This window comes from Oncorhynchus masou, unplaced genomic scaffold, assembly GCF_036934945.1.
Source record: "Oncorhynchus masou masou isolate Uvic2021 unplaced genomic scaffold, UVic_Omas_1.1 unplaced_scaffold_2770, whole genome shotgun sequence".
In the NCBI taxonomy this organism is placed as follows: domain Eukaryota; kingdom Metazoa; phylum Chordata; class Actinopteri; order Salmoniformes; family Salmonidae; genus Oncorhynchus; species Oncorhynchus masou.
In genome coordinates, this window is record NW_027009200.1 from 1 (window position 1) to 19,795 (window position 19,795).

Genomic DNA, 19,795 nt, shown 5'->3' on the forward strand with positions numbered 1-19,795 from the left:
CTTTCCACCAGCTCACTCAGACTTCCTCATTTACTCATCTCTAATTCATGTGAAATATATTGACTCTCATTGCTTCATTCATCCCCTCTGTCTCTCATCTGCTCCTCCCTTCTCTCTCTCGTCCTACCTCCTTCCCACACTCTCTCTCTGAGGTGATACTCACACTACTCCGTTCATCCCTCTCTCCTCTGCCAGGCCAGAGTCTCTAGGTGAGGCGGTGGGGGTGAGGAGACAGGAGGACACACCCACCTCGGTCTTACAGGCCGAACCTGCTGGGACGGAGGAGAGGGGTTAGCACTGCACACACACACAGAGGGGTTAGCACTGCACACACACACAGAGGGGTTAGCACTGCACACACACACAGAGGGGTTAGCACTGCACACACACACAGAGGGGTTAGCACTGCACACACACACAGAGGGGTTAGCACTGCACACACACACAGAGGGGTTAGCACTGCACACACACACACAGAGGGGTTAGCACTGCACACACACACAGGGTTAGCACTGCACACACACACAGCACTGCACACACACACAGGGTTAGCACTGCACACACACACAGAGGGGTTAGCACTGCACACACACACAGAGGGGTTAGCACTGCACACACACACAGAGGGGTTAGCACTGCACACACACACAGAGGGGTTAGCACTGCACACACACAGAGGGGTTAGCACTGCACACACACACACAGGGGTTAGCACTGCACACACACACAGAGGGGTTAGCACTGCACACACACACATAGGGGTTAGCACTGCACACACACACAGAGGGGTTAGCACTGCACACACACACAGAGGGGTTAGCACTGCACACACACACAGAGGGGTTAGCACTGCACACACACAGAGGGGTTAGCACTGCACACACACACACAGAGGGGTTAGCACTGCACACACACACAGAGGGTTAGCACTGCACACACACACTGCACTGCACACACACACAGAGGGGTTAACACTGCACACACACACATAGGGGTTAACACTGCACACACACACAGAGGGGTTAGCACTGCACACACACATAGGGGTTAACACTGCACACACACACAGAGGGGTTAACACTGCACACACACACAGAGGGGTTAGCACTGCACACACACACACAGAGGGGTTAGCACTGCACACACACACAGAGGGGTTAGCACTGCACACACACAGAGGGGTTAGCACTGCACACACACACAGAGGGGTTAGCACTGCACACACACAGAGGGGTTAACACTGCACACACACAGAGGGGTTAACACTGCACACACACACAGAGGGGTTAGCACTGCACACACACACAGAGGGGTTAGCACTGCACACACACACAGAGGGGTTAGCACTGCACACACACACAGAGGGGTTAGCACTGCACACACACACAGAGGGGTTAGCACTGCACACACACACACAGAGGGGTTAGCACTGCACACACACACAGAGGGGTTAGCACTGCACACACACACAGAGGGGTTAACACTGCACACACACACACAGAGGGGTTAGCACTGCACACACACACAGAGGGGTTAACACACACACACACACACACACAGGGGTTAACACTGCACACACACACAGAGGGGTTAGCACTGCACACACACACACAGAGGGGTTAACACTGCACACACACACACAGAGGGGTTAACACTGCACACACACACACAGAGGGGTTAGCACTGCACACACACACATAGGGGTTAACACTGCACACACACATAGGGGTTAACACTGCACACACACATAGGGGTTAACACTGCACACACACACAGAGGGGTTAACACTGCACACACACACAGAGGGGTTAGCACTGCACACACACACAGAGGGGTTAGCACTGCACACACACACACATAGGGGTTAACACTGCACACACACATAGGGGTTAACACTGCACACACACATAGGGGTTAACACTGCACACACACACAGAGGGGTTAACACTGCACACACACACAGAGGGGTTAGCACTGCACACACACAATGAGGGTTAGCACTGCACACACACACATAGGGGTTAACGCTGCACACACACATAGGGGTTAACACTGCACACACACACAGAGGGGTTAGCACTGCACACACACACACATAGGGGTTAACACTGCACACACACATAGGGGTTAACACTGCACACACACATAGGGGTTAACACTGCACACACACAGAGGGGTTAACACTGCACACACACACACAGAGGGGTTAGCACTGCACACACACACAGAGGGGTTAGCACTGCACACACACAGAGGGGTTAACACTGCACACACACAGACTGGGGTTTAACACTGCACACACACAGAGGGGTTAACACTGCACACACACAGAGAGGGGTTAACACTGCACACACACAGAGAGGGGTTAACACTGCACACACACAGAGGGGTTAACACTGCACACACACAGAGGGGTTAACACTGCACACACACAGAGGGGTTAACACTGCACACACACAGAGGGGTTAACACTGCACACACACAGAGGGGTTAGCACTGCACACACACAGAGGGGTTAACACTGCACACACACAGAGGGGTTAACACTGCACACACACAGAGGCGTTGTAAAGCAGAACTCACAGTTGTGGTTGTGGACAGAGGAAGTGTGGCTCTCTCTCTCTGACTGTACCACATTCTGAACCTGAGAGAGGGAGAGAGAGAGAGAGAAAGACTAACTATGTGCACATTGTTACAACACTGTATATAGACATAATGACATTTGAAATGTCTTTATTCATTTGGAACTTTTGTGAGTGTAATGTTTACTGTAAATTTTTTATTGTTTATTTCACTTTTGTTTATTATCTATTTAACTTGCATTGGCAATGTTAACATATGTTTCCTATCCCAATAAAGCCATTGAATTGAGAGAGACAGAGAGAGAGACAGAGAGACAGAGACAGACAGAGGGAGACAGACAGAGGGACACAGACAGAGGGACACAGACAGAGGGAGGCAGACAGAGGGAGGCAGACAGAGGGAGGCAGACAGAGGGAGGCAGACAGAGGGAGGCAGACAGAGGGAGGCAGACAGAGGGAGGCAGACAGAGGGAGGCAGACAGAGGGAGACAGACAGAGGGAGACAGACAGAGGGAGACAGACAGAGGGAGACAGACAGAGGGAGACAGACAGAGGGAGACAGACAGAGGGAGACAGACAGAGGGAGACAGACAGAGGGAGACAGACAGAGTGATTTTCTCAGGAAATGACTCAATATGAAAAAGGGAAATCAAAAGCAAGAAGCAGACAAACAGAGAAATACATAGAGATGTGAAGGGGAGGCCTGTACCTGCGTGTCTGTGTGTATCTGGTCTGGAGAGACCGTATTGGTTGTGTGTTCCGGTTGTTTGTCCTCCTGCTTCACCCCCGCCTGTCCCTCAGAACCTCCAGTGATGTCATCACCATTCCCGGGTTCCGTTTCCATGGGAACCGGGGCAAGGCAATCCCCTCCCTTAGAACCCTCCTCACCCCCTGAGGTTTGGGTGTCACTCTGCCCCCCATCCTCAGCATCCCCTGTTCCCTTCTCCTCTTCATCCTCCTCCTCCTCCTCTCCACTCTCTGTCTCCATTGGCTCCTCCTCTTTCACCTCCTAGGAAGACAGAGAGAGGGGTGGGGGGGTTCAGAGAGAGAAAGAATTCAGTCAGGGCTTTTACAGTTTCAGCATAGTATGAATGAGCAGATCAGAGTTAACAGAGTAAGAAAGGAATATGTGGAATACAGTCAGCCATGTCTTTATTTTCAGGAAACAGGCTACATAACGAGGTAGCCAACAGTCGCTCCCTCGTTTAATGTATAGCGGCGAAATAGGCTGAATCATACTTTGGCGCGCGCATGTTTGTTGCTCTCTCTCCCTCCCTCCGACCTCTTTTGTCTACTGGTTCATTATAGACAGGCAACGCGGCTCGAGTTAAGCGCAGACGGCGCGTGCTTTGTAATGACCCAGGCAGCAACCGGCTGCATCCACAGCTCTAGACCCGCCACAACAGTCCCGTGTTCGGCTTCAATACACGCACTGACCGCTCGGTTTTACGATCAATATAACCTTTCATGAGAGAATCAGTGCGTCTTGCTTGGTGACTGGGTGTGCATATGGCTACAGTTACATCACCGAGACAGACAGAGAGAGAGACAGAGAGAGAGAGAGACAGAGAGAGCATGCGTTTGTTCCGTTAAAAAGGTAGCCGCCTAGAAAGGGCGTAATGAGGAACGAAACATGAGAGACAGGCGGGGATAGAGGGAGAGAGAAAAGAACGGAACTAAGAAGATTATAACGGGGGGGGGGGGGGGGAACAAGCTGCTGTGACGCGAATACAGCCTCGGCGCAGACAGACTTTCCGACGTGGAAAGTCTGCTTTCATTTTCACAAACTATTCCACCGAATTAACCACGTAACGCCCACGTCCGTCTGTCTGCATAGTCTACAGCCAGCTAGACACAGTCTATGATATGAGCACGGTAGCCTATAGCCGAACTTTCACCGCGCCAAACACAGAGGAACCACTACAGCGCATTATGGTCGCCCTCTCTCGACGTGCTCCTGTGTGTGCGGTGAATCTGGAACAAGAGAAGCGAGCGGACGAGAGAGCGCTGTTGAAAGCCCGCACCTTTTGTGCTGCCTGGTTGGCAGTGGAGCCCTACAGGAAACAGCGAGCAGGCAGCAAGACACAGTTGCGTGTCGAGGACAAACATCGGGATGTCTGTTCTGCAAGCGCACTGGTTCACGTTACCATTGGCTACCGTTCACACAAAACACACCAGCCCAGAAACGTCATTTTAAACCCAATAGGAATTTAGGACAAATGATAGATTTGCCTTCAGAATAGTTTTTACATGCGATTTAGCTGAGTTAGGCTGAATGAGAGAGAATCAGGGATTACATCCAGGGAGAAACGAGAAAGACGTCTCTCTGCGCTGTTTTGATATCTTGATCATTAATTCATAAGCAGACAGGGTGTAGTGAGTCTGTTCTGCTCTTCCTCTCTGTGTAGTCTATAGGACGTGTTGGAAATATTAAGTTACCTTTTTCCCAATGTGTTTATCCTGCAGTGCGCTCTTCAGCAGTCTGTTAGCGGGGCCGGGAGGCTTCGCTGGGGTTGGCGCTGCCTCCACTCCCCTCACCGGGAGAGTGATGTTCCCACACCGGGTCCTCCGCAGCCGACCTCTCGCCACCTCTCTCTCCAGAACCACCTTGACCCTGTTGCGGGTCAGTTTACCCTCAGATGAGAGGCCGTCTTGGCTGGTCAGGTAACCCAGGATCTCCTTCAGTCCCAGTGGCTTGTGGCCCCCGCGGGTCTCCCCTCTTAACGCGGAGGCTCGGTTCTGCTCGGCTAGTCTGCGGACGGAGGCGATCAGTCTTTCGCCCAAATCCGAGCTGGTTTGCCCGCTGCCCCCGACCCCCGGGTTCCCCTCACCTCGTCCGGCCCGGAGTTTGGGTTTGACAGGTGGGGATTCTGTCTGAAGCTGTTTCGGCCGCAGGAGCTGGCTGTTGCTGCTGGAACTTGAACTGGCGCTTCCCTGGCTCATTTTATTTTCCGTTTCAGCAGCAACACCAACGCAGCTACTGCTGCCCTCCTGCCCCGTCGTCTCCACCCCCTCCTCCACCCCAGACCCCCTTTGCTTTGCTCGGAGCGCCGCTCCCATCTTGGCCCGGTTTTGTTTCGTGGTTGCCGGCCAAAGCGCTGATGCCACCCCCTTCCTGACCTCCTCCTCTTTCTCCTAATCTCTTGTCTTTTGACGCACTTGCTTTCCCACTGCAGCCTCTCCCGGCAGCACAGCCCGTTTCGCCACAACCCGGGCAGTAGCCAGGACCGTTTCCGCTATTCAGTGGAAAAAGCTTTTGTTTTTTCTCGGAGGTGATACCCGGGGTTTCGGGCCGGGGGTCAGGGCACTCACTCGGCTCGGAGACAGAATCCTCCTCTCGGTCCCGGCTCTCCACCTCCTCTAGGTCGGTAAAGCTGTGCGCGCTGTCCCCGTTGTTGTTCAAACTGGAGTGTTTGGCTTGCTCTCCCTCCACCTCGCTACCGCCGCCGCTACCCGGCGTGAAGTCACTCTTCTTTCGACTCTTTCTCTGCACCTTCGCCGCATTCCTGTAGGATATGGAGCCCTTGTAGCTAACTTTGAGCACTGTTTGCTCCTGGATCAGTTTCTCCAGTTCCTCCCGGGTTCTGTCTGGATCCGAGCCGTGTCTTCTCCGGACCATACGACATATTCTCTCAAGGTCCGGTCGGGCTTTCCGTGAGCGTAGAGAGTCGATGGTCTCGAGGATCCAGTCCCGGTACTTGGATTCGGACATTGTTGTTGTTGTTTTCCCAGCGGTTGAGTTTGGGTTTGGCCGAGTGCGTCTTTTCTCTCTTGTTGTTTCTGAAGTGACGCTGTAAGTCGCTCTCCTATACCGACCCAGCGCGAGCAGAGAGCGAGCCCGGCAGAGCGGAGAATGAACAACGGAAGCCTCGATGTGCGCATGCGTTGGCCTCATTGTGCGCTTAAGGTGGACTGACGAAGATGGCGTCCCCTTCAGTTCACCCACAGCAGACATACGCGGACGGTAGCTTATTTAAGGTAGAGTTTTTTTCTTTTTTTCTGCGCATCTCAAGCACATCGCTCTTTGTTCACATTCCCGCTGCTTTTGGGAAACGTAAACAGGCTTTTATTGGTTGTAATACACACACAGATTTGGAAATGGTATTATTTTGGATTTCTGCATATGAACACGTCTTAGGTGGGTCTCTCCAGAGTCCAGACTAAAGAGCCAACAGTTGTCTGCATGACTGCATTGGGCGACGATGCCTCTAGGCTAGACGGTCTTACAGGAAACGCGTCTCATAGACCTACACAGAGTCTGTTCGTCTCTAATTAAATTTACAAGATGGATTGAATAGGTATGCAGGTGTGTGTGTCAGTCCCCAATCGTTTTAAAGTGAGTTTAGGCTGTGTCAGTGGTTTTCAAACCTCTCCTCAGGGAGCCCCAGCCAGTCCACATATTTGATCTGTTCTACAGTTAGCGTACCAAGGTCAACTAGTTCAGGGCTTCAACAAAGTGGTGAAATGTCTGGGGGTCCACAACGAGAGGTTTGGGGGGAAAAAAAACTGGTGCTATATCACGCAAACAAACAGCACACACAATCCCTTGTGTTGGTCATTTTAACAAGTAAAACTTTATTGAACTGATACTCAAGTTGCAAAATATGACACTTTGTGTTTTATTGTTTTTCTTTTCACGTGGTGGAATTAGACAGTGTCTTTAAACACCTCCCGTTGGAGTGCTGAGGATCCTATAGGGCTGCTGCAGTCCCCAACTTTACACAAATTCTCAGTTTTCCCAGAAATCCTGGTGGAAGGAGTCCCGGAGTTCCTGCTTATTCCCCTCGTATTCCCAGGAATCTTCCAGCCAGGATTTGTGTAAAAGCAGGGCATGTAGAATTGTGCGACCCCAGTCATATGGTTTAAAAAGACTACAGGCCTTATGTATTCTCCTAGAAAGTGCAACAGTATGTATATAGTACATATATATACACCAGCATTGTGCCTGTCCACGGCTGAGAGGAGGATGACCTCCATACACCGAGGAGACTGTGATGGAGGGGATAAACAGCTGTCCACGGTTACGTCCCAAATGGAACACTGTGCCCTACTTAGTGCACTACTCTTGACCAGAGAGCCCTATAGGCCTGGGTCAAAAGTAGTGCACTAAGTAGGGAATAGGGTGCCATTTGGGACGCGCCCTATGATATTAGGCGACGGAACACGACATTAAAGAGTAGAAGAGAATATGGAATTGTATTCAAAGGAGAAGAGTGTTAAGACAATGTAATAATAATAATAATAATAATAATAGTAATAATGACAATATAATGTTATTTTCAAACCTGGACAACGGAGTCAGAGAATGTAATGACACCTTTCTAATACAAGATGTCAAATGAGTTGTGACGTGTTTAACGTGAGAATGAGTAAACTACAAGGCTGGATTTGACAAAAGGAATGAGTTGTGACGTGTTTAACGTGAGAATGAGTAAACTACAAGGCTGGATTTGACAAAAGGAATGAGTTGTGACGTGTTTAACGTGAGAATCCACCGGGGGGGGACGACGACAACACACGCCAAGGGGGGGGGGGTAGGAGAGGGGGAGGGTGGGGGAGGTGAGTGCAGGGTATTGTGTGTTTGTCCCAAATGGCCCCCTATTCCCTTTAGAGTGCACTACTTTTGACCACAGCCCATAGGGTTCTGGTAAAAAGTAGTGCACTATTTAGGGAACAGGGGGCCATTCCGAACAAATTCCAGTATGTGTGGAGCAATATGCTAGCCTAGTACATAGGAGACAGTTGTTACAGAGACAGGTGCCTGTCCCAATATGGTAGTTAGGAGACAGTTGTTACAGAGACAGGTGCCTGTCCCAATATGGTAGTTAGGAGACAGTTGTTACAGAGAATGACCCTGTCCCAATATGGTAGTTAGGAGACAGTTGTTACAGAGACAGGTGCCTGTCCCAATATGGTAGCTAGGAGACAGTTGTTACAGAGACAGGTGCCTGTCCCAATATGGTAGCTAGGAGACAGTTGTTACAGAGAATGGCCCAGTTCCAATATGGTAGTTAGGAGACAGTTGTTACAGAGACAGGTCCCTGCCCCAGTATGGTAGCTAGGAGACAGTTGTTACAGAGAATGGCCCAGTTCCAATATGGTAGTTAGGAGACAGTTGTTACAGAGACAGGTCCCTGCCCCAGTATGGTAGCTAGGAGACAGTTGTTACAGAGACAGGTCCCACTCCAACACTCCATAAAGGATGAAACATCAAAAGAGACTAAATAATAAATAAATAACAGTAGAAAAACACAAATGGGACAGAAAAGGCAACACTGCTGGTTTACTCTTCTCTCCGCATCTTCCTCTTCTCTCCGCATCTTCCTCTTCTCCCCCTCTCTTCTTCTCCCCCTCTCTTCTTCTCTCCCTCTCTTCTCTCCCTCTCTTCTCTCCCTCTCTTCTTCTCTCCCTCTCTTCTCTCCCTCTCTTCTCTCTTCTCTCCCTCTCTTCTTCTCTCCCTCTCTTCTCTCCCTCTCTTCTTCTCTCCCTCTCTTCTCTCCCTCTCTTCTCTCCCTCTCTTCTTCTCTCCCTCTCTTCTTCTCTCCCTCTCTTCTCTCCCTCTCTTCTCTCCCTCTCGTCTCTCCCTCTCGTCTCTCCCTCTCTTCTCTCCCTCTCTCTCTCTTCTCCTCTCCCTCTCTTCTCCTCTCCCTCTCTTCTCCTCTCCCTCTCTTCCTCCTTCTCTTCCCTCTCCCTCTCTTCTTCTCTCCCTCTCTTCTCTCCCTCTCTTCTCTCCCTCTCTTCTTCCCTCTCTTCCTCTCTTCTTCTCTCCCTCTCTCTCCCTCTCTTCTTCTCTCCCTCTCTTCTTCTCTTCCTCTCTTCTCTCCCCCTCTTCTCTCCCTCTCTTCTTCTCTCCCTCTCTTCTCTCCCTCTCTTCTCTCTTCTCTCCCTCTCTTCTCTCCCTCTCTTCTCTCCCTCTCTTCTCTCCCTCTCTTCTTCTCTCCCTCTCTTCTCTCCATCTCTTCTCTCCATCTCTTCTCTCCCTCTCTTCTCTCCCTCTCTTCTTCTCTCCCTCTCTTCTCTCCCTCTCTTCTTTCCCTCTCGTCTCTCCCTCTCGTCTCTCCCTCTCGTCTCTCCCTCTCGTCTCTCCCTCTCTCCTCTCCCTCTCTTCTCCTCTCCCTCTCTTCTCCTCTCCCTCTCTTCTCCTCTCCCTCTCTTCTTCTCTCCCTCTCTTCTCCTCTCCCTCTCTTCTTCTCTCCCTCTCTTCTCTCCCTCTCTTCTCTCCCTCTCTTCTCTCCCTCTCTTCTTCTCTCCCTCTCTTCTTCTCTCCCTCTCTTCTCTCCCTCTCTTCTTCTCTCCCTCTCTTCTTCTCTTCCTCTCTTCTCTTCCTCTCTTCTCTCCCTCTCTTCTTCTCTCCCTCTCTTCTCTCCCTCTCTTCTTCTCTCCCTCTCTTCTTCTCTTCCTCTCTTCTCTTCCTCTCTTCTCTCCCTCTCTTCTTCTCTCCCTCTCTTCTCTCCCTCTCTTCTCTCCCTCTCTTCTCTCCCTCTCGTAGCTGGTGCTTGTGATTCAACAGGAGACAGTACTCCAGTTTACCTTCCGTCTCGTCTCGTCCGTCCGTCCGTCCGTTCGTCCCTTCCTTCCTTCCTTCCTTCCTTCCTTCCTTCCTTCCTTCCTTCCTTCCTTCCTTCCTTCCTTCCTTCCTTCCTTCCTTCCTTCCTTCCTTCCTTCCTTCCTTTGCCATCTCTCTCTCTCCTTCCTTCTCCCACTCCTTTCATCCCTATCTTCTTCCTTCAATCCCTCTCTCTCTGGTTGGGTCTAGAAGTCAGTGAACTCCTTGGCACACTGTTCACTGATGGAGACTCTGATCTCCTCCTCTTCGTACTCCTCAAAGTTGCTGGTGTCACCTGGGCCTTTGAACTTAGGAACGAACGGGGCCTCCACCTACACACACGTGCGCACACATACACACAGGAAGAGGAAAAATCTATCAAACAATCACATTTTACTAAACCGGATTCCTGTAAAATTATCATATTCAAACTTATCAATACATTTGTTTACATGATATTCATTGAGCTCTCACCCAGAGCGCCTTACGGGAGAAATGAGGGTTAAGGGCCTTGATCAAAGGGGGTTTCTGTCATTTTGAGAAAGTTACCTGGAATTGTACTGTACCCTACATATCAGTTAGACCCCTCACCTTTCTCTGGTATACTGTACCCTACATATCAGTTAGACCTCTCACCTTTCTCTGGTATACTGTACCCTACATATCAGTTAGACCCCACCTCTCACCTTTCTCTGGTATACTGTACCCTACATATCAGTTAGACCGCTTACCTTTCTCTGGTATACTGTACCCTACATATCAGTTAGACCTCTCACCTTTCTCTGGTATACTGTACCCTACATATCAGTTAGACCTCTCACCTTTCTCTGGTATACTGTACCCTACATATCAGTTAGACCCCTCACCTTTCTCTGGTATACTGTACCCTACATATCAGTTAGGCCCCTCACCTTTCTCTGGTATACTGTACCCTACATATCAGTTAGGCCCCTCACCTTTCTCTGGTATACTGTACCCTACATATCAGTTAGACCTCTCACCTTTCTCTGGTATACTGTACCCTACATATCAGTTAGACCCCTCACCTTTCTCTGGTATACTGTACCCTACATATCAGTTAGGCCCCTCACCTTTCTCTGGTATACTGTACCCTACATATCAGTTAGACCCCTCACCTTTCTCTGGTATACTGTACCCTACATATCAGTTAGACCCCTCACCTTTCTCTGGTATACTGTACCCTACATATCAGTTAGACCTCTCACCTTTCTCTGGTATACTGTACCCTACATATCAGTTAGACCCCTCACCTTTCTCTGGTATACTGTACCCTACATATCAGTTAGACCTCTCACCTTTCTCTGGTATACTGTACCCTACATATCAGTTAGGCCCCTCACCTTTCTCTGGTATACTGTACCCTACATGTCAGTTAGACCTCTCACCTTTCTCTGGTATACTGTACCCTACATATCAGTTAGGCCCCTCACCTTTCTCTGGTATACTGTACCCTACATATCAGTTAGGCCCCTCACCTTTCTCTGGTATACTGTACCCTACATATCAGTTAGACCGCTCACCTTTCTCTGGTATACTGTACCCTACATATCAGTTAGACCCCACCTCTCACCTTTCTCTGGTATACTGTACCCTACATATCAGTTAGACCCCACCTCTCACCTTTCTCTGGTATACTGTACCCTACATATCAGTTAGGCCCCTCACCTTTCTCTGGTATACTGTACCCTACATATCAGTTAGACCCCTCACCTTTCTCTGGTATACTGTACCCTACATATCAGTTAGACCTCTCACCTTTCTCTGGTATACTGTACCCTACATATCAGTTAGACCTCTCACCTTTCTCTGGTATACTGTACCCTACATATCAGTTAGACCTCTCACCTTTCTCTGGTATACTGTACCCTACATATCAGTTAGACCTCTCACCTTTCTCTGGTATACTGTACCCTACATATCAGTTAGACCTCTCACCTTTCTCTGGTATACTGTACCCTACATATCAGTTAGACCCCTCACCTTTCTCTGGTATACTGTACCCTACATATCAGTTAGACCCCTCACCTTTCTCTGGTATACTGTACCCTACATATCAGTTAGACCTCTCACCTTTCTCTGGTATACTGTACCCTACATATCAGTTAGACCTTTCACCTTTCTCTGGTATACTGTACCCTACATATCAATTAGACCCCTCACCTTTCTCTGGTATACTGTACCCTACATATCAGTTAGACCCCACCTCTCACATTTCTCTGGTATACTGTACCCTACATATCAGTTAGACCTCTCACCTTTCTCTGGTATACTGTACCCTACATATCAGTTAGACCTCTCACCTTTCTCTGGTATACTGTACCCTACATATCAGTTAGACCTCTCACCTTTCTCTGGTATACTGTACCCTACATATCAGTTAGGCCCCTCACCTTTCTCTGGTATACTGTACCCTACATATCAGTTAGACCTCTCACCTTTCTCTGGTATACTGTACCCTACATATCAGTTAGACCCCTCACCTTTCTCTGGTATACTGTACCCTACATATCAGTTAGACCTCTCACCTTTCTCTGGTATACTGTACCCTACATATCAGTTAGACCTCTCACCTTTCTCTGGTATACGGCGATCCAATCAGTGGTGGCGAACCACTTGTGTCCCTTGATGTCGTTGACGCCGTTCTTCAGGTTGCCATAGCGCTTGGTCAGGTCCACCTGTAGTAGATTCCTCAACAGATCCTTCAGGTCAGAGCTGAAGTGGGAGGGGAAACGCACCTGGGGGAGGAGGGGGGGATGAGTGGTGGTGTGGGAGAGTAGAGAAGGAGATGGGGGAGGAGAGGGGGGGGGGGGGAGAGAGGAGAGGGGGAATAGAGGAGGAGGGGAAGGGGGAGTGGTAGTGTGGGAGAGTAGAGAAGGAGAGGGGGAGGAGAGGAGGGCAGAGGAGGGGTGAGGGGGTGTGGAGAGGAGAAGATGGGGGAGGAGAGAAGGGCAGAGGAGAGGAGGTAGAGGAGGGTGAGGAGGAGAAGAGGGTGGAGGATGGAGAGGGGGTGGACAGGGGAAGGAGAGGAGGGAGGGTAGAGAAGGGAGGAGAAGAGGGAGTGTGGAGAGATGTTAGAAGGAAGAGGCAAACCAGGTTCTCATCTCAGTGCTGATCTAAAATTACTAGACAGGCAAATATACATATATATATATATATATATATATACACACACATACACACACTACCATTCAAAAGTTTGGGGTCACTTAGACATGTTTTTGTTTTTGAAACAAAAGCACATTTTTTTGTCCATTCATTTGGGGTCACTTAGACATATTTCGCTAAGGTGTATGTAAACTTCTGACTGTGTATATATACACACTGCTCAAAAAAATAAAGGGAACACTTAAACAGCACAATGTAACTCCAAGTCAATCACACTTCTGTGAAATCAAACTGTCCACTTAGGAAGCAACACCGATTGACAAATGTCACATGCTGTTGTGCAAATGGAATAGACAACATGTGGAAATTATAGGCAATTAGCAAGACACCCCCAATAAAGGAGTGGTTCTGCAGGTGGGGACCACAGACCACTTCTCAGTTCCTAGCTTCCTGGCTGATGTTTTGGTCACTTTTGAATGCTGGCGGTGCTTTCACTCTAGTGGTAGTTTGAGACGGAGTCTACAACCCACACAAGTGGCTCAGGTAGTGCAGCTCATCCAGGATGGCACATCAATGCGAGCTGTGGCAAGAAGTTTTGCTGTGTCTGTCAGCGTAGTGTCCAGAGCATGGAGGCGCTACCAGGAGACAAGCTAGTACATCAGGAGACGTGGAGGAGGCCGTAGGAGGGCAACAACCCAGCAGCAGGACCGCTACCTCAGTCGTTGTGCAAGGAGGAGCAGGAGGAGCACTGCCAGAGCCCTGCAAAATGACCTCCAGCAGGCACAAATGTGCATGTGTCTGCTCAAACGGTCAAAAACAGACTCCATGAGGGTGGTATGAGGGCCCGACGTCCACAGGTGGGGGTTGTGCTTACAGCCCAACACCGTGCAGGACGTTGGGCATTTGTCAGAGAACACCAAGATTGGCAAATTCGCCACTGGCGCCCTGTGCTCTTCACAGATGAAAGCAGGTTCACACTGAGCACATGTGACAGACGTGACAGAGTCTGGAGACGCCGTGGAGAACGTTCTGCTGCCTGCAACCTCCTCCAGCATGACCGGTTTGGCGGTGGGTCAGTCATGGTGTGGGGTGGCATTTCTTTGGGGGGCCGCACAGCCCTCCATGTGCTCTCCAGAGGTAGCCTGACTGCCATTAGGTACCGAGATGAGATCCTCAGACCCCTTGTGAGACCATATGCTGGTGCGGTTGGCCCTGGGTTCCTCCTAATGCAAGACAATGCTAGACCTCATGTGGCTGGAGTGTGTCAGCAGTTCCTGCAAGAGGAAGGCATTGATGCTATGAACTGGCCCGTTCCCCAGACCTGAATCCAATTGAGCACATCTGGGACATCATGTCTCGCTCCATCCACCAACATCACGTTGCACCACAGACTGTCCAGGAGTTGGCGGATGCTTTAGTCCAGGTCTGGGAGGAGATCCCTCAGGAGACCATCCGCCACCTCATCAGGAGCATGCCCAGGCATTGTAGGGAGGTCATACAGGCACGTGGAGGCCACACACACACTACCGAGCCTCATTTTGACTTGTTTTAAGGACATTACAAAGTTGGATCAGCCTGTAGTGTGGTTTTACACTTTAATTTTGAGTGTGACTCCAATCCAGACCTCCATGGGTTGATACATTTGATTTCCATTGATAAAGAAAAAATGTAAAGAAAAAAGTATTTAATAAGAATATTTCATTCATTCAGATCTAGGATGTGAGATTTTAGTGTTCCCTTTATTTTTTTGAGCAGTATATATATATGCTTGGGGTCATTGTCCATTTGCGACCAAGCTTTAACTTCCTGACTGATGTCTTGAGATGTTGCTTCAATATATCCACATCATTTTACTTCCTCATGAAGCCATCTATTTTGTGAAGTGCACCAGTCCCTCCTGCAGAAAAGCACACCCACAACATGATGCTGCCACCCCCGTGCTTCACGGTTGGGATGGTGTTCTTCGGCTTGCAATCCTCCCCCTTTTTCCTCCAAACATAACGATGGTCATTATGGCCAAACAGTTCTATTTTTGTTTCATCAGACCAGAGGGCATTTCTTCAAAAAGTATGATCTTTGTCCCCATGTGCTGTTGCTAACTGTAGTCTGGCTTTTTTATGGCAGTGGCTTCTTCCTTTCTGAGCAGGTTATGTTGATATAGGACTCGTTTTACTGTGGATATAGACACTTTTGTACCTGTTTCCTCCAGCATCTTCACAAGGTCCTTTGCTGTTGTTCCGGTATTGATTTGCACTTTTCGCACCAAAGTACGTTCATCTCTAGGAGACAGAACGAGTCTCCTTCCTGAGCGGTATGACGGCTGCGTGGTCCCATGGTGTTTATACCTGCGTACTAATGTTTGTATAGATGATCGTGGTACCTTCAGGTGTTTGGAAATTGCTCCCATGGATGAACTAGACTTGGGCCTGGTCAAAAGTATGGCCCTGGTCAAAAGTAGTTCACACAGGGAAACGGGTGATATGGCCCTGGTCAAAAGTAGTTCACACAGGGAAACGGGTGATATGGCCCTGGTCAATAGTAGTTCACACAGGGAAACGGGTGATATGGCCCTGGTCAAAAGTCTTCACACAGGGAAACGGGTGATATGGCCCTGGTCAAAAGTAGTTCACACGGGGAAACGGGTGATATGGCCCTGGTCAAAAGTCTTCATACAGGGAAACAGGTGATATGGCCCTGGTCAAAAGTCTTCATAAAGGGAAACGGGTGATATGGCCCTGGTCAAAAGTAGTTCATAAAGGGAAACGGGTGATATGGCCCTGGTCAAAAGTAGTTCACACAGGGAAACGGGTGATATGGCCCTGGTCAAAAGTATTCAGAAAGGGAAACGGGTGATATGGCCCTGGTCAAAAGTAGTTCACACAGGGAAACGGGTGATATGGCCCTGGTCAAAAGTATTCATAAAGGGACACGGGTGATATGGCCCTGGTCAAAAGTATTCAGAAAGGGAAACGGGTGATATGGCCCTGGTCAAAAGTATTCATAAAGGGACACAGGTGATATGGCCCTGGTCAAAAGTATTCAGAAAGGGAAACGGGTGATATGGCCCCGGTCAAAAGTATTCAGAAAGGGAAGCGGGTGATATGGCCCTGGTCAAAAGTATTCAGAAAGGGAAACGGGTGATATTGCCCTGGTCAAAAGTAGTTCACACGGGGAAACGGGTGATATGGCCCTGGTCAAAAGTAGTTCACACAGGGAAACGGGTGATATTGCCCTGGTCAAAAGTAGTTCACACGGGGAAACGGGTGATATGGCCCTGGTCAAAAGTAGTTCACACAGGGAAACGGGTGATATGGCCCTGGTCAAAAGTAGTTCACACAGGGAAACGGGTGATATGGCCCTGGTCAAAAGTATTCAGAAAGGGAAACGGGTGATATGGCCCTGGTCAAAAGTAGTTCACAAAGGAAAACGGGTGATATGGCCCTGGTCAAAAGTCTTCATACAGGGAAATGGGTGATATGGCCCTGGTCAAAAGTATTCAGAAAGGGAAACGGGTGATATGGCCCTGGTCAAAAGTAGTTCACACAGGGAAACGGGTGATATGGCCCTGGTCAAGAGTATTCACAAAGGGAAACGGGTGATATGGCCCTGGTCAAAAGTAGTTCACAAAGGGAAATGGGTGATATGGCCCTGGTCAAAGTCTTCATACAGGGAAACGGGTGATATGGCCCTGGTCAAAAGTATTCAGAAAGGGAAACGGGTGATATGGCCCTGGTCAAAAGTAGTTCACACGGGGAAACGGGTGATATGGCCCTGGTCAAAAGTAGTTCACACAGGGAAACGGGTGATATGGCCCTGGTCAAAAGTCTTCATACAGGGAAACGGGTGATATGGCCCTGGTCAAAAGTCTTCACACAGGGAAACGGGTGATATGGCCCTGGTCAAAAGTAGTTCACACGGGGAAACGGGTGATATTGCCCTGGGCAAAAGTCTTCATACAGGGAAACGGGTGATATGGCCCTGGTCAAAAGTCTTCATAAAGGGAAACGGGAGATATGGCCCTGGTCAAAAGTAGCTCACACGGGGAAACGGGTGATATGGCCCTGGTCAAAAGTAGTTCACACAGGGAAACAGGTGATATGGCCCTGGTCAAAAGTAGTTCACACAGGGAAACGGGTGATATGGCCCTGGTCAAAAGTATTCATAAAGGGACACGGGTGATATGGCCCTGGTCAAAAGTATTCAGAAAGGGAAACGGGTGATATGGCCCTGGTCAAAAGTATTCAGAAAGGGAAACGGGTGATATGGCCCTGGTCAAAAGTATTCAGAAAGGGAAACGGGTGATATGGCCCTGGTCAAAAGTATTCATAAAGGGACACGGGTGATATGGCCCTGGTCAAAAGTATTCAGAAAGGGAAACGGGTGATATGGCCCTGGTCAAAAGTATTCATAAAGGGACACAGGTGATATGGCCCTGGTCAAAAGTATTCAGAAAGGGAAACGGGTGATATGGCCCTGGTCAAAAGTATTCAGAAAGGGAAACGGGTGTTATGGCCCTGGTCAAAAGTATTCAGAAAGGGAAACGGGTGATATGGCCCTGGTCAAAAGTATTCAGAAAGGGAAGCGGGTGATATGGCCCTGGTCAAAAGTATTCAGAAAGGGAAACGGGTGATATTGCCCTGGTCAAAAGTAGTTCACACGGGGAAACGGGTGATATGGCCCTGGTCAAAAGTAGTTCACACAGGGAAACGGGTGATATTGCCCTGGTCAAAAGTAGTTCACACGGGGAAACGGGTGATATGGCCCTGGTCAAAAGTAGTTCACACAGGGAAACGGGTGATATGGCCCTGGTCAAAAGTAGTTCACACAGGGAAACGGGTGATATGGCCCTGGTCAAAAGTATTCAGAAAGGGAAACGGGTGATATGGCCCTGGTCAAAAGTCTTCATACAGGGAAATGGGTGATATGGCCCTGGTCAAAAGTATTCAGAAAGGGAAACGGGTGATATGGCCCTGGTCAAAAGTAGTTCACACAGGGAAACGGGTGATATGGCCCTGGTCAAGAGTATTCACAAAGGGAAACGGGTGATATGGCCCTGGTCAAAAGTAGTTCACAAAGGGAAATGGGTGATATGGCCCTGGTCAAAAGTCTTCATACAGGGAAACGGGTGATATGGCCCTGGTCAAAAGTATTCAGAAAGGGAAACGGGTGATATGGCCCTGGTCAAATGTAGTTCACACGGGGAAACGGGTGATATGGCCCTGGTCAAAAGTAGTTCACACAGGGAAACGGGTGATATGGCCCTGGTCAAAAGTCTTCATACAGGGAAACGGGTGATATGGCCCTGGTCAAAAGTCTTCACACAGGGAAACGGGTGATATGGCCCTGGTCAAAAGTAGTTCACACGGGGAAACGGGTGATATTGCCCTGGGCAAAAGTCTTCATACAGGGAAACGGGTGATATGGCCCTGGTCAAAAGTATTCAGAAAGGGAAACGGGTGATATTGCCCTGGTCAAAAGTAGTTCACACGGGGAAACGGGTGATATGGCCCTGGTCAAAAGTAGTTCACACAGGGAAACGGGTGATATTGCCCTGGTCAAAAGTAGTTCACACGGGGAAACGGGTGATATGGCCCTGGTCAAAAGTAGTTCACACAGGGAAACGGGTGATATGGCCCTGGTCAAAAGTAGTTCACACAGGGAAACGGGTGATATGGCCCTGGTCAAAAGTATTCAGAAAGGGAAACGGGTGATATGGCCCTGGTCAAAAGTCTTCATACAGGGAAATGGGTGATATGGCCCTGGTCAAAAGTATTCAGAAAGGGAAACGGGTGATATGGCCCTGGTCAAAAGTAGTTCACACAGGGAAACGGGTGATATGGCCCTGGTCAAGAGTATTCACAAAGGGAAACGGGTGATATGGCCCTGGTCAAAAGTAGTTCACAAAGGGAAATGGGTGATATGGCCCTGGTCAAAAGTCTTCATACAGGGAAACGGGTGATATGGCCCTGGTCAAAAGTATTCAGAAAGGGAAACGGGTGATATGGCCCTGGTCAAATGTAGTTCACACGGGAAACGGGTGATATGGCCCTGGTCAAAAGTAGTTCACACAGGGAAACGGGTGATATGGCCCTGGTCAAAAGTCTTCATACAGGGAAACGGGTGATATGGCCCTGGTCAAAAGTCTTCACACAGGGAAACGGGTGATATGGCCCTGGTCAAAAGTAGTTCACACGGGGAAACGGGTGATATTGCCCTGGGCAAAAGTCTTCATACAGGGAAACGGGTGATATGGCCCTGGTCAAAAGTCTTCATAAAGGGAAACGGGAGATATGGCCCTGGTCAAAAGTAGCTCACACGGGGAAACGGGTGATATGGCCCTGGTCAAAAGTAGTTCACACAGGGAAACAGGTGATATGGCCCTGGTCAAAAGTAGTTCACACAGGGAAACGGGTGATATGGCCCTGGTCAAAAGTATTCATAAAGGGACACGGGTGATATTGCCCTGGTCAAAAGTATTCAGAAAGGGAAACGGGTGATATGGCCCTGGTCAAAAGTAGTTCACACAGGGAAACGGGTGATA

At 49.3% G+C, this 19,795-nt stretch overlaps 1 protein-coding gene and 1 pseudogene across 2 annotated transcripts in view; both read right to left on the reverse strand.

Annotated features, from left to right (window-relative positions):
* Positions 1–163: 163 nt before the first annotated feature.
* Positions 164–6,424, reverse strand: LOC135533878 (uncharacterized; annotated as a pseudogene).
* A 2,949-nt stretch (positions 6,425–9,373) lies between these two features.
* The window catches only part of LOC135533879 (cAMP-dependent protein kinase catalytic subunit alpha), a 30,828-nt gene continuing 20,406 nt past the window's right edge, over positions 9,374–19,795 (reverse strand). For both annotated transcript variants that reach the window (XM_064961082.1, XM_064961081.1), the window contains 2 exons: positions 12,720–12,884; positions 9,374–10,460 (listed from right to left, as the gene is read on the reverse strand). In XM_064961082.1, the coding sequence (XP_064817154.1) occupies positions 10,335–10,460; positions 12,720–12,884 (291 nt within the window). In that variant the 3' untranslated portion in view covers positions 9,374–10,334. The remainder of the gene's footprint in view (positions 10,461–12,719; positions 12,885–19,795) is intronic.